Consider the following 13,955-nt stretch of genomic DNA (forward strand, 5'->3'; position numbering starts at 1 on the left):
AATATAACAACTACACTACCCCGCATGCAACGATAGTTACGAGCATGCGCGGTAGCCCTGAGAAGCGTTGTATGCTGGCAGTTAGCACGCTGTGAGTAAACGTTGAGAACTCAGTTAACACGCCTCGTCTGCATTATTTATAATTAGACAGACAACACACTTAATAGGAGCCATTTTGGGGTCTTTACATAAACACACAAATGGAAATGAAACGTCACATATCCCAGCATGCACCGCGCGCTTCTTCTACGGGGAAAAAAGATGGCGGCTGTTTACCGTAGTTGCGAGACCTAAACTTTATGAAAATTAATCTTAATATTTATCCATATATAAAGCGCACCGGGTTATAAGGCGCACTGTCAGCTTTTGAGAAAATTTGTGGTTTTTAGGTGCGCCTTATAGTGCGGAAAATACGGTACAGTAAATATATATATATATATATACAGTAAATATATATATATATATATATATATATATATATATATATATATATATATACACACACACACTTATACATTCACACCGGCCCCCAGACACATTTTTTTCTTTCAATGTGGTCCAAATAATTCCCAGGTCTGCTCTACAGCGTTTTCTATTCGTGCTCCAGTACTCTGGAATGCTCTACTGGCAACAGTTTGAGATGCTACCTCAGTAAAAGCATTTAAGTCCCATCTTAAAACTTATCTATTTACTTTAGCATTTAAATAGACTCTGTTTTAGATCTGTTGAACTGACGCTTTTCTTTTTTTGCCCCCCTCACCTGCATGGAGTTGTTACCAGGTGGCCACGGATCATCTCTGGAGAGGCACCAGTCTGGAAGAAGTGCTAGCTGTTCTAATTCCTGACCAGGAGTGGACCACTCCTGAAAGGCATGCAAGAAGACCTCCTAAGACCCTCTGCTAGCTCTCCCAATGGACTTGACTCTCAAATTATTATGAATAATTCAATAACTGTACCCACTTGGCATCCATTGCAGCATGACACCCAGATAGGGTTCCCTACCTCTGGAGGTCCCTTCCTAAGGTTTCTTCTTTTTCCCATTTGTGGGTTCAGATCAGGGGACGTCGTGTTTTGTGCAGCCTTTTGATGCACTTGTTACTAAGGGCTGTACAAATAAACTTTGATTGATGATTAATTGATAGCTGACTGACAGTTTGTTGGTAGAGCGCCAGGCTTTGTTTATGATGTGTAGTGAAGCCCGTTTTTTTTTGTTTTTCTTGAGATAAAAGTGTGTTTCATTTGGTTAAACTTAGAAGCTAAGCAAAGTCAGCATGATTGTTTGTGTGTATAAACCTCATAGCATAGTTTGACCTGGCTAATATCGTCTCACAGTAAAAAAAAAAAAAGGGCGTCGTCACCAACAAATTAAATTGCAAACTTTCATGGCCTCCAGTCACTGCAGCCAAACAGCAAAAAGACACATTCATTTATTATTCTAGGTAAGGTAAATTACTTCATTGTGGTCTCATCAGGATTACTGAGGGTTGTAACTACAAAACGAAGGAGTTATCAACCTGGTCTGGGGTAAAAAAGCCCAGAATTCTAAATTTTGGTGGGTTTGTGAGTGTTTCTAAACAAATCATCACGATGACTACTGTCTTGTCTCAACCTGAAATCTTGCAGGTTGTGACTGTGCACAGAAGGCTAATACATTCCAGACATACCATGGGGTCAGGGGACTGGAAGAGCCAATAGGTGGCCAGCTGACTGGACAGTCCCTCCTCCTGATACAAGTGGGAACAAAAAAAAGCCCTCTGAGGGGGGAAAATCGTAGAGCCAATCTAGGTGAGTGGTAGTGTAGCAGCAACCTGTACAACTTTGAATATATGTCCAACCCAGCTAGGAGGTTTCTAACTAGTCTAAAATGTGTTCCTGAAATGGCTTCAACTGAGCCAAGGTGCACTGCTTCATTGCAACTAATTGGTTAAAAGTTTAATGCATTTTCGTTATTACCGAAGTAGGAGTGGTAAGCATCTCTCTTGACTTTCATCCCGGTCTCAGTCTGACTCATGCAAGCACAAAAGTATGCCCACTTTAACTGTTGGGACTTGTTGAAGCTGGTTTATATGCTTGCATTGTGCATTTTCAAGTATGCCCTCAGTAGTACTGAATGAACTAAGCAGACACCTCAAAAGAAGCCAGCCCAAGACAAACATGAGAGACCCCGTCAGTAGAGTACACCCTTTGCACAGTTACACGGTAAACACCAGCGTTTCTGTGGGGGAGAAATGAATGTTGGGAAGAAAAACACCTTCTTAAGATCCGATGAGGAATTGGGGTTTTCTATTTTGAGAAAGTTTGATTACACATGGGGGATTTACTCTTGTTTTGAGTCAAGGTTCACATGCTTTTTATGCCAATTTTAATCTTTTCTCATGTATCACTTCAGGAAAAAAAGGAACCATGAGAAATCAAAATGTAGAAGAACCAAGAGAAGCCATTGTTTATGTGTCTCGTAAAAATACTCAAGTACTTGGACAAAATTATTTGTTAAAGTGATCTTCTTGCTGTAATTGATTAGGAAGTTGTGTTAATAAATATTAAGAAAAAAAAATATATATATTTTTCCAATTTACTTTTTTATTATAACAGATACTGATGACATCTAGCATATTGCATAGCATTCCAGTCAGTTATACTTGGACAACATTGGATAATGAGTGTATTGAGAAAGACTAGAATTAAATTTAAAAATATGCAGAAAATGTAAAAAAAATGTATTAGTCAGTATTTTTAAATGTTATGTTGTCTTTTTAATATCGACTTTCTTGTGATTTTCAGCTAAATATTTTTTGTTTTACTGTGAATTTGTGGTGGATTATTTTCCTTTTTTTTGGTTCACTTTATGTTGCAAGACAACATAAAGGTGTTCACTTTCAGGGAAAACTGCCCTTTATTTTACCCATCATCCACAATCCCCATGTCAAACAGGAGCACACGTATTTCCCTTTAATGTGCAAGGGATAGCATTCAGGAACAGGGGATCACATTCTAAATAGTGCAAAGCTGTTAGTACGAGGCGGCTAACAATGCAAGAAATAGAGTTTAATCTATTTTGCCTATAAAGCGCACTAAAAAACATCCAAAAACCACTAACAATACTCAATTTACATGTCTTGACCTGCCTATTAACCAAGCTTCAGCGACATTGTTATTGCAAGAGCTAACACTGAGGAGATACTTGTTCGGCGTTGTGACACATCGCTTTGCTTGCACTGACCACGAGCAAGTAGCAAGCTACTAGCTATTCGCTAGCTTGAACTGTTAATGATGGCTGCGACTCGCCAAAAAATAAAGAAGAAAGAGCTTGAGCAGCTTCTACTTTAACTTCTGAGGAGTGAACATTATTCTAAATCTACCAGCTCAAGGAGAGCACAAGTGCTGAAAGATACAACCATCTCATAATTTGGCATCTGTTGTAACCCTAGTTACACAATGGTGCTGATTCGTGTCTGAGGCGCGCGCACCTACCGACCTGACTACGGTGTTTAAAGCGTTAATCTCGCTGTGTTAAGGACGAAACGTTTAAGTCGGGGTGAGGGAAACTCACCCAGTTAGTTACGGCCAGTTGTGCGGAGGCGGCCCTGCTGCATTCAGTCCCAAGCGCGAATGGAGTAACTGGATTCAGTATAACGTGAGGAGCTGAGCCCCCTCTTAGGTTAATTACATTTGAAAACAACCTAGGGTAATTTACCCATTTTATGTATCGATAGGATAGGACCTGTTACAAAGGTTATAAAACTGTAACAACCTAAAAGGAATTTACTTACTGCGCACAATAGTTTTCCATCATAAAGAACTTGAGGTGACAATTTAGTATATACATTTTAACAATAAAAATTTATTAAAGGGGCAGCACGGTGGAATTGGGGTTAGTGCATGTGCCTCACAATACGAAGGTCCTGAGTAGTCCTGAGTTCAATCCCGGGCTGAGGATCTTTCTGTGTAGAGTTTGCATGTTCTCCTCGTGACTGCGTGGATGCCCTCCGGGTACTCCGGCTTCCTCCCACCTCCAAAAACATGCACCTGGGGATAGGTTGATTGGCAACGCTAAATTGACTCTAGTGTGTGAATGTGAGTGTGAATGTTGTCTGTCTATCTGTGTTGGCCCTGCGATGAGGTGGCGACTTGTCCAGGGTGTACCCCGCCTTCCGCCCGAATGCCGCTGACATAGGCTCCAGCACCCCCCGCGGCCCCAAAAGGGACAAGCGGTAGAAAATGGTTGGATGGATATATTAAAGCAGGGGTGTCAAACTCAAATACAGAGTGAGCCAAAATTTAAAACTGAACAAAGCCGTGGGCCAAGGTTGAACAAATTAACCTTTAACGTACTCTACGAGCTATCGTCACGTCCGCTTTTCATCCATTCTAACATCGTTCAGACCGAGTCACAAAATATGTGCGGCTTGTGTACGCACACACGAGTGAATGCAACGCATATTTCATCAACAGTGATACAGGTCACACTGAGGGTGCCAGAATAAAAAACGTTAACACTGTAAGAAATATACGCCACACTGTGAATCCACACCAAACAAGAATGACAAACATTTCTGGAGAATATCTGCACAGTAACAAAACATAAACACAACAGAACAAATACCCAGAATCCTTTGCAGCACTAACTCTTCCGGGACGCTACAAAATACACCCCCGCTACCACCAAACCTCCCCCTCCCCACACACACACACCTTGTAGCGTCCCGGAAGAGTTAGTGCTGCAAAGGGTTCTGGTTTGGTGTAGATTCACAGTGTAGCGTATATTTCTAACATTGTTAAAGTTTTTTATTCGGCTACCCTCAGTGTAACCTGTATCGCTGTTGATGAAGTATGCGTTGCATTCTAATGTGTGTGTGTGTGCAGAAGCCGCACATGCTATGTGACTGGGCCAGCACTTGTTTGGCTGGCTGGCTGGCATGCTGACCGGCCGGCGTTTGGAAGACTCCCGGGAGGATGGGCGGGCCAGCTTTAGTGTTAATTTGATATCACTTTAAGGGCCAAGTGAAATTACATGGCGGGCCAAATTTGGCCCGCGGGCCAGAGTTTGACACCCATGTATTAAAGGAACAAGGGATAGTAAAAGCGAGTAGTAGCAAGCAAGGTAATAATTAAAAAATAGAACAATCATAGTTGGTGAAATGAGCTCCAGTCAGATAAAGTAGAAATCAAAGAACAATTGTGACCTGGTGTCTCTTAATTTAGTTCCTACCCATTTGCCAGAGAGAAAGGCGATTGAGTCCGACAGCTTTTGCGCAGGGAAAATCCTTAATCCGAACAGAATACGTGCCGATTGCGCGGTCGGCAATCTCTTCCGGATCTTGTCAAGGCTCCGAGTTGCTCCTGAGATGGCAAAGCCTCGCAGGGGTGAACTGCAGCCTTGGCAATTTCCGCTGTCTTGTGATTCCGCCCTTCCGATTCTCAGTTGCGCCGTTGAGAGTGGCTCGATGTTAAAGTCCATGTTCCTCTGACGGACAAAAGCATCTTCACTCGGTACGTAGATGCAGAAGAAAGCACGGCAAATTCCAGTCTTTGGTCAGCAGTTCATTGCAACGCAGGGAATCTCAGAATCTCACATGAAGAAGCCTCGATCTCAGTGAAAGCGGACATTGTAAGTCACTGTTTTATGTTCTTTTTTGAAACAACTAGCAAAAGTCATACATGATAACACTCCAAGGCTCTTACAAACTCTGCCATTTGATAGCAAACACAGAAAGTGCACTCAGCAAGTAAGTTATGGCAATGCTTACAAAGAGCAAAATACTATAAATACCGTACTACATGTTATCATGAATGTACCTGTTACTACATTACCATATGTCCCGGCAAGAAATCTGCGTTCAAAGAACTCCGGCTTATTAGTGATTCCCAGAGCCCAAAAAAAGTCTGCGGGCTATAGAGCGTTTTCTATTCGGGCTCCAGTACTATGGAATGCCCTCCCGGTAACAATTAGAGATGCTACCTCAGTAGAAGCATTTAAGTCCCATCTTAAAACTCATTTGTATACTCTAGCCTTTAAATAGCCCCCCTGTTAGACCAGTTGATCTGCCGTTTCTTTTCTCCTCTGCTCCCCTTTTCCTTGAGGGGGGGGGGGCACAGGTCCGGTGGCCATGGATGAAGTGCTGGCTGTCCAGAGTCGGGACCCGGGGTGGACCGCTCGCCTGTGCATCGGCTGGGAACATCTCTACGCTGCTGACCCGTCTCCGCTCGGGATGGTGTCCTGCTGGCCCCACTATGGACTGGACTCTTACTATTATGTTGGATCCACTATGGACTGAACTCTCACAATATTATGTCAGACCCACTCGACATCCATTGCTTTCGGTCTCCCCTAGAGGGGGGGGGGGGGTTACCCACATATGCGGTCCTCTCCAAGGTTTCTCATAGTCATTCACATCGACGTCCCACTGGGGTGAGTTTTTCCTTGCCCGTATGTGGGCTTTGTACCGAGGATGTCGTTGTGGCTTGTGCAGCCCTTTGAGACACTTGTGATTTAGGGCTATATAAATAAAGATTGATTGATTGATTGATTACATACATACTTACAGCCTGTATATAAAATGGTGTTAGAGGTTTTTAGATGTGTTTTAGAGTGCGTTATAGGCGGAATAGATCGTATCCTCATTATTAGCATTGTTAGCCACCACTTACTGGCATGTTTTCACAGTTTAGAATGCACTGAAGGAGAAAGACGTGTGTTCTTCTCTCACATAAGGATTGCGGAACATGTAAATAGAGACGTTTATTCATTTTATTATCATGTTGTTTCCATAATACTCTCTATTTTATATTTGCATACTCATTTTATTATTATTATCACTAGTATTACGGAGAGCAATGACAACCTCCTCAGTGCCACTAGCATGTTGTCCACATCTTGAGTGTCCGTCTGGGGAGGATGTCTGCCACTCTATGGGGACACAGCCAAGATGGCACATTGATTATATTTCATCAGGACACTGCTGTCCATTCTTCTCGCCCTAATGCACATCTGTGTCCCTCTTTGTAGAGAGAGTACATTTATACTGATAGAGGACGCGGAAAATATCTGTGTCCCGGTTTGCTACTTTTTGTCACGCTGGCCTTCTCAAAGCGGAGGCGGGAACGCAGATAACTGCCGGGTGTGCACTTACAGTGTGATTATGGATGTGGAAGCTTCCGAGACGGGGGCGGGGGGGCTGTAATTGGCTAGGGGGGAATCCTACATTAAATAAACAGTGACATCACATGGTCAAAGACTCTATAGGAAGACAAGTCCTCACACAAAGGCTCTTTCTTATAACTAAGTAGTCTCAGAAAAAAACTGCGTTTAACCAAAGCTTGGTTAAACGGAGCGCAAGGTTAAGTGGACAGAAAGTGAGGAAGGTTACAGAGCATGTGTCAGTGGACACCCCACTTTTGAGACATGCCTTAAGCTGTCCAATTCACCTGGACCAGCTGTTTTACCTACAGCTACACAAACAATGCATTCTATCCCAAATTAAGTCATTTAAGCTGTTTAAAGTGGGTTGGTGCTGCACTGGTAGGGTGTGTTTGCATTCCAATAAAGTGAAAAAACTTAACTAAAATTACTCATGATGCATTAACAATCTTTTTTGGAGTAGCAGCTGACAGAATACTATTAACTGTCACTCTTGTTAGCGAGCTAACGAGGCTGTGTCCGCATCGTCCCTCCAAATGTCCGACATCATGTCTCTGCTTTAAAGGGGAACATTATCACCAGACCTATGTAAGCGTCAATATATACCTTGATGTTGCAGAAAAAAGACCATATATTTTTTTAACCGATTTCCGAACTCTAAATGGGTGAATTTTGGCGAATTAAACGCCTTTCTAATATTCGCTCTCGGAGCAATCCGCCATTTTCTCAAACACCGAGTCAAATCAGCTCTGTTATTTTCCGTTTTTTCGACTGTTTTCCGTACCTCGGAGACATCATGCCTCGTCGGTGTGTTGTCGGAGGGTGTAACAACACGAACAGGGACGGATTCAAGTTGCACCAGTGGCCCAAAGATGCGAAAGTGGCAAGAAATTGGACGTTTGTTCCGCACACTTTACCGACGAAAGCTATGCTACGACAGAGATGGCAAGAATGTGTGGATATTCTGCGACACTCAAAGCAGATGCATTTCCAACGATAAAGTCAAAGAAATCTGCCGCCAGACCCCCATTGAATCTGCCGGAGTGTGTGAGCAATTCAGGGACAAAGGACCTCGGTAGCACGGCAAGCAATGGCGGCAGTTTGTTCCCGCAGACGAGCGAGCTAAACCCCTGGATGTCTTGGCTCACACCGTCCCTTATGCCACCGAAGATGATCAAGAGAAGAATATCGACCCTAGCTTCCCTGGCCTGCTGACATCAACTCCAAAACTGGACAGATCAGCTTTCAGGAAAAAAGCGCGGATGAGGGTATGTCTACAGAATATATTAATTGATGAAAATTGGGCTGTCTGCACTCTCAAAGTGCATGTTGTTGCCAAATGTATTTCATATGCTGTAAACCTAGTTCATAGTTGTTAGTTTCCTTTAATGCCAAACAAACACATACCAATCGTTGGTTAGAAGGCGATCGCTGAATTCGTCCTCGCTTTCTCCCGTGTCGCTGGCTGTCGTGTCGTTTTCGCTTGCATACGGTTCAAACCGATATGGCTCAATAGCTTCAGTTTCTTCTTCAATTTCGTTTTCGCTACCTGCCTCCACACTACAACCATCCGTTTCAATACATTCGTAATCTGTTGAATCGCTTAAGCCGCTGAAATCCGAGTCTGAATCCGAGCTAATGTCGCTATAGCTTGCTGTTCTTTCCGCCATGTTTGTTTGTGTTGGCTTCACTATGTGACGTCACAGGAAAATGGACGGGTGTTTATAACCATGGTTAAAATCAGGCACTTTGAAGCTTTTTTTAGGGATATTGCGTGATGGGTAAAATTTTGAAAAAAACTTCGAAAAATATAGTAAGCCACTGGGAACTGATTTTTAATGGTTTTAACCATTCTGAAATTGTGATAATGTTCCCCTTTAAATGCCCGCGCATCACAGATGTACTGCCATAAAAACAAGATCCGCTTTGCAAAATGAGCAAGGTATTCATGTTTTTAACAAGAATAAGAGGAAATATCCTCACACTTTACATGTTACCACTGGCAATGTTTTTGCGAGTGACCCACTTCCGGACGGTAAAATATGAGTGATGACGTCACTACTGATACTGGTAACATCTAGCAGAGGGGTGTCAAACGTACGATCCGGCCCACGGACAGGTTTTATCCGGCCCGCGGGATGAATTTGCTCAGTATAAAAATGAGCCGAAATTTTTTAATGAAAGAAACTGCTGTTCTAAATGTGTCCACTGGATGTCACAATTCTTTGTATCTTTGTAGATGATGCTACATATGTACAAAAAATAAACCATGTGATGTTAGTGCACCAGAGGAAAATGAGCAAGCTACCTAAATAACATACTGTAATTTGATTTTGATATTATTTATCATCGTGATAGTTTGAAAATTAACACCAATGAGTTGACTGATGAACATTATCACATAATTTATTCAGAAAGTATAAATAACGACAAATAAAGATAGAATACTATTAACTGCAACAAAAAAAACCCCGACAACATTATGATTTGCACATTTTCAGAATGTGCTTGTTCTATTTTTAAACAAAGAAAACAATCTGAAGTTGTCTTTTATTTTTAAGTTATCGTGCCGTGATTTTACCACTTGGGAGTAGATTTTTCTCCATGTGGCCCCTGATCTAAAATGAGTTTGACACCCCTGATCTAGCATATTGTATAGTAGAGGCGGGGGAAATATTCTACTGTCGACAAATTTAATTGTCGGCACCAAATTTTATTGTCAACATTTGTCGACAATGTTGATTGCTGCCCTGCACTCCTTAATGTCAGGGTTGATATATGTACAGAATGATGATGCATGTAAAAAGTGGATAAAATGCACAAAAGCATTTCTCGGAGCCACACAAATTGTCGAAGACTGACATGGTGTCACGGCGCAAGCCGGCAGCTGCAATCAATCGCCAGCAATCAGCGCACCTGTGGCTGATCAGAAGACCTGCCTTCTTATGCCAGTGCAAACCTGCATCCTGTGCCAGAACGTAGTCATCTGTTCCTGTACAGTAAGCGATCATCTAGCTCTATAAAATTGCTATGGTATGAAAAGGGGTGGGATTAAATAAGCTCTGCTTCTTCCTACTCCTTTTCGGACATGCGGTAATGAAACACCTGGAATTGTGTGATGTACTACATTGTATTGTATGCATGTTCGAAATAAACTGAAACTGAACTGAACTATGCATTCTCTCTCTGTGTTTCTTTCACCCCGTCGTGTTGATGGTCTCGTGTCCTCCTTATCGTCCTCCTTGCAGCACTGAGGAGTGCACGAGACAGGCATATATTGCACGAGACAGGCGTGTCTTAATGAAATTAAACAATGGATGTCCGCTAACTTCTTGCAACTCAACGCCAAGAAAACGGAAATGCTGATTATCGGTCCTGCTAAACACCGACATTTATTTAATAATACCACCTTAACATTTGACAACCAATCAATTACACAAGGCGAATCAGTAAAGAATCTGGGTATTATCTTCGACCCAACTCTCTTGTTTGAATCACACATTAAGAGTGTTACTAAAACGGCCTTCTTTCATCTCCGTAATATCGCTAAAATTCGTTCTATTTTATCCACTAGCGACGCTGAGATCATTATTCATGCGTTCGTTACGTCTCGTCTCGACTACTGTAACGTATTATTTTCGGGTCTCCCTATGTCTAGCATTAAAAAATTACAGTTGGTACAAAATGCGGCTGCTCGACTTTTGACAAGAACAAGAAAGTTTGATCATATTACGCCTATACTGGCTCACCTGCACTGGCTTCCTGTGCACTTAAGATGTGACTTTAAGGTTTTACTACTTACGTATAAAATACTACACGGTCTAGCTCCGTCCTATCTTGTCGATTGCATTGTACCATATGTCCCGGCAAGAAATCTGCGTTCAAAGAACTCCGGCTTATTAGTGATTCCCAGAGCCCAAAAAAAGTCTGCGGGCTATAGAGCGTTTTCTATTCGGGCTCCAGTACTATGGAATGCCCTCCCGGTAACAATTAGAGATGCTACCTCAGTAGAAGCATTTAAGTCCCATCTTAAAACTCATTTGTATACTCTAGCCTTTAAATAGCCCCCCTGTTAGACCAGTTGATCTGCCGTTTCTTTTCTTTTCTCCTCTGCTCCCCTTTTCCTTGAGGGGGGGGGGCACAGGTCCGGTGGCCATGGATGAAGTGCTGGCTGTCCAGAGTCGGGACCCGGGGTGGACCGCTCGCCTGTGCATCGGCTGGGAACATCTCTGCGCTGCTGACCCGTCTCCGCTCGGGATGGTGTCCTGCTGGCCCCACTATGGACTGGACTCTTACTATTATGTTGGATCCACTATGGACTGGACTCTCACAATATTATGTCAGACCCACTCGACATCCATTGCTTTCGGTCTCCCCTAGAGGGGGGGGGGGTTACCCACATATGCGGTCCTCTCCAAGGTTTCTCATAGTCATTCACATCGACGTCCCACTGGGGTGAGTTTTTCCTTGCCCGTATGTGGGCTTTGTACCGAGGATGTCGTTGTGGCTTGTGCAGCCCTTTGAGACACTTGTGATTTAGGGCTATATAAATAAAGATTGATTGATTGATCGATTGATATAGGAACATGCTGATTGGCAGCAGGTGTGGACCGGCTGCCAATCAACAGCAGGTGAGGGGAAACACTCAGCGCTCAGAGGGACAAGCAGGAAGTGGAAACAAAACAAGAGCAATGGCAGGAAGTGAATACAAAACAAGGAAACAAACAGAAATGAAGCGACAGATCGTCACAGTTTGGGCAACACACTTTAAATACTCTATTGTGGGTCTTCTGAGACATATTAAATATAGCCTAATATAAGATCGTTGAATTTATATAAAATAATATCATGACTATGGAGGAAAAGAAAGAAAAACAGCACCATCTGCTGGTTGTGGTGGGACACTGCCCATTGGTTACACTTTCTTATATCAACTTTTGGACTTTACAGAACCTTTTGCTAAACAGAAGTATCTGTAAAGTGTATAAATAGAGAGCAGGTGCGCCACTATAAACGGCAGATAGTGGGGTTTTTTGGGTGCGCAATAAGGTGGGAGGATTTGGTTCCGCCTACTGGACCGAAACAGGTGTCAGCTCACATTCACTTGTTTGAAGCCACACAGCAAAGTGGAGCATTTAGGGAGAGAAAAGCGTGACTTACAGGTATTTGCTGGCGCCCTGCGTCTGTTCATGCATGGCCACGGAAAGTCCGAAGAAGCTCCCTTTGGTTTTGCCCTGCTTGATCACAGGGAAGCGTTCATCTATGTTAAATCCACGGGAGAGTGTCGCTGCGTGGACATAAAGCAGCAAAGCGTAAGAAAAAATCCTCGGAAACATTTTTTTGAAGAGGGCAGCAGATCCACTCTGAGCGTGGGGAAGGATGGTGGGCTCCAACAGGTAGAAACGCCGTAAGGACCTCCCCACGCAAGACAGTGACACTGCTGCTTCGCGCGCACTGGAAGTCTCATAATGGTAAGGTCTCTCTCTCTATTGCTCTCTCTCTCTCTCTCTCTCTGGGCCACGCCCACTTGACTCAAATTCACTTGACAATGTCCCACCTGTTACACTTGCCTCGCCATTTTTGTCATAATAATAATAATGATGATAATAACAATACCAGTGATACTATTAATAACAACGATGGCAATCATAATGATGATAATGATGATTGTGATGATAATACGTTTGTTATCTGTGGTTGCAGTATTGTGTTGACAGATGTTTCTATTGATTGTTGAGATTAATTATTAAAGTATTCAAAATGACACTACTAGGGTTGTATTATCTATTTGATTTATACTCAATTATTTGTTTATTATTCATTTAAATTAATTTTAGTTTTATTAAATGTTGGCAATAAAAATAAGTTCAATGGGCCCCATTCAGCAACCATTCTTAAGAACAAATTCTGTTGTTAGGCCCACTTACGAAGTTTTTAAGGAGATTTTTGTATTCACCAATGTTTTCTTAGCTGGGATTTGTTCGTAGGTAAGAATAAAATGTACGAGTGCTCCAGAGTTCTCTGAGGGTGGCCTATTTGTTCTTAAGTGTGACAAGTTCCCTTGCTTCTCTTGTCTAATGTTAAATTAATATCATATATATATATACAGGTAAAAGCCAGTAAATTAGAATATTTTGAAAAACTTGATTTATTTCAGTAATTGCATTCAAAAGGTGTAACTTGTACATTATATTTATTCATTGCACACAGACTGATGCATTCAAATGTTTATTTCATTTAATTTTGATGATTTGAAGTGGCAACAAATGAAAATCCAAAATTCCGTGTGTCACAAAATTAGAATATTACTTAAGGCTAATACAAAAAAGGGATTTTTAGAAATGTTGGCCAACTGAAAAGTATGAAAATGAAAAATATGAGCATGTACAATACTCAATACTTGGTTGGAGCTCCTTTTGCCTCAATTACTGCGTTAATGCGGCGTGGCATGGAGTCGATGAGTTTCTGGCACTGCTCAGGTGTTATGAGAGCCCAGGTTGCTCTGATAGTGGCCTTCAACTCTTCTGCGTTTTTGGGTCTGGCATTCTGCATCTTCCTTTTCACAATACCCCACAGATTTTCTATGGGGCTAAGGTCAGGGGAGTTGGCGGGCCAATTTAGGACAGAAATACCATGGTCCGTAAACCAGGCACGGGTAGATTTTGCGCTGTGTGCAGGCGCCAAGTCCTGTTGGAACTTGAAATCTCCATCTCCATAGAGCAGGTCAGCAGCAGGAAGCATGAAGTGCTCTAAAACTTGCTGGTAGACGGCTGCGTTGACCCTGGATCTCAGGAAACAGAGTGGACCGACACCAGCA

At 42.5% G+C, this 13,955-nt stretch overlaps 1 protein-coding gene across 2 annotated transcripts in view; it reads right to left on the reverse strand.

Annotated features, from left to right (window-relative positions):
* The window catches only part of itga3b (integrin, alpha 3b), an 88,235-nt gene extending 75,639 nt beyond the window's left edge, over nucleotides 1-12,596 (reverse strand). For both annotated transcript variants that reach the window (XM_061967527.1, XM_061967528.1), the window contains exon 1: nucleotides 12,299-12,596. In XM_061967527.1, coding sequence (XP_061823511.1) covers nucleotides 12,299-12,474 — 176 coding nt within the window. In that variant the 5' untranslated portion in view covers nucleotides 12,475-12,596. The remainder of the gene's footprint in view (nucleotides 1-12,298) is intronic.
* Nucleotides 12,597-13,955: the final 1,359 nt, after the last annotated feature.

The sequence above is a fragment of the Nerophis lumbriciformis genome, linkage group LG11 (assembly GCF_033978685.3).
Source record: "Nerophis lumbriciformis linkage group LG11, RoL_Nlum_v2.1, whole genome shotgun sequence".
Lineage (NCBI taxonomy): Eukaryota > Metazoa > Chordata > Actinopteri > Syngnathiformes > Syngnathidae > Nerophis > Nerophis lumbriciformis.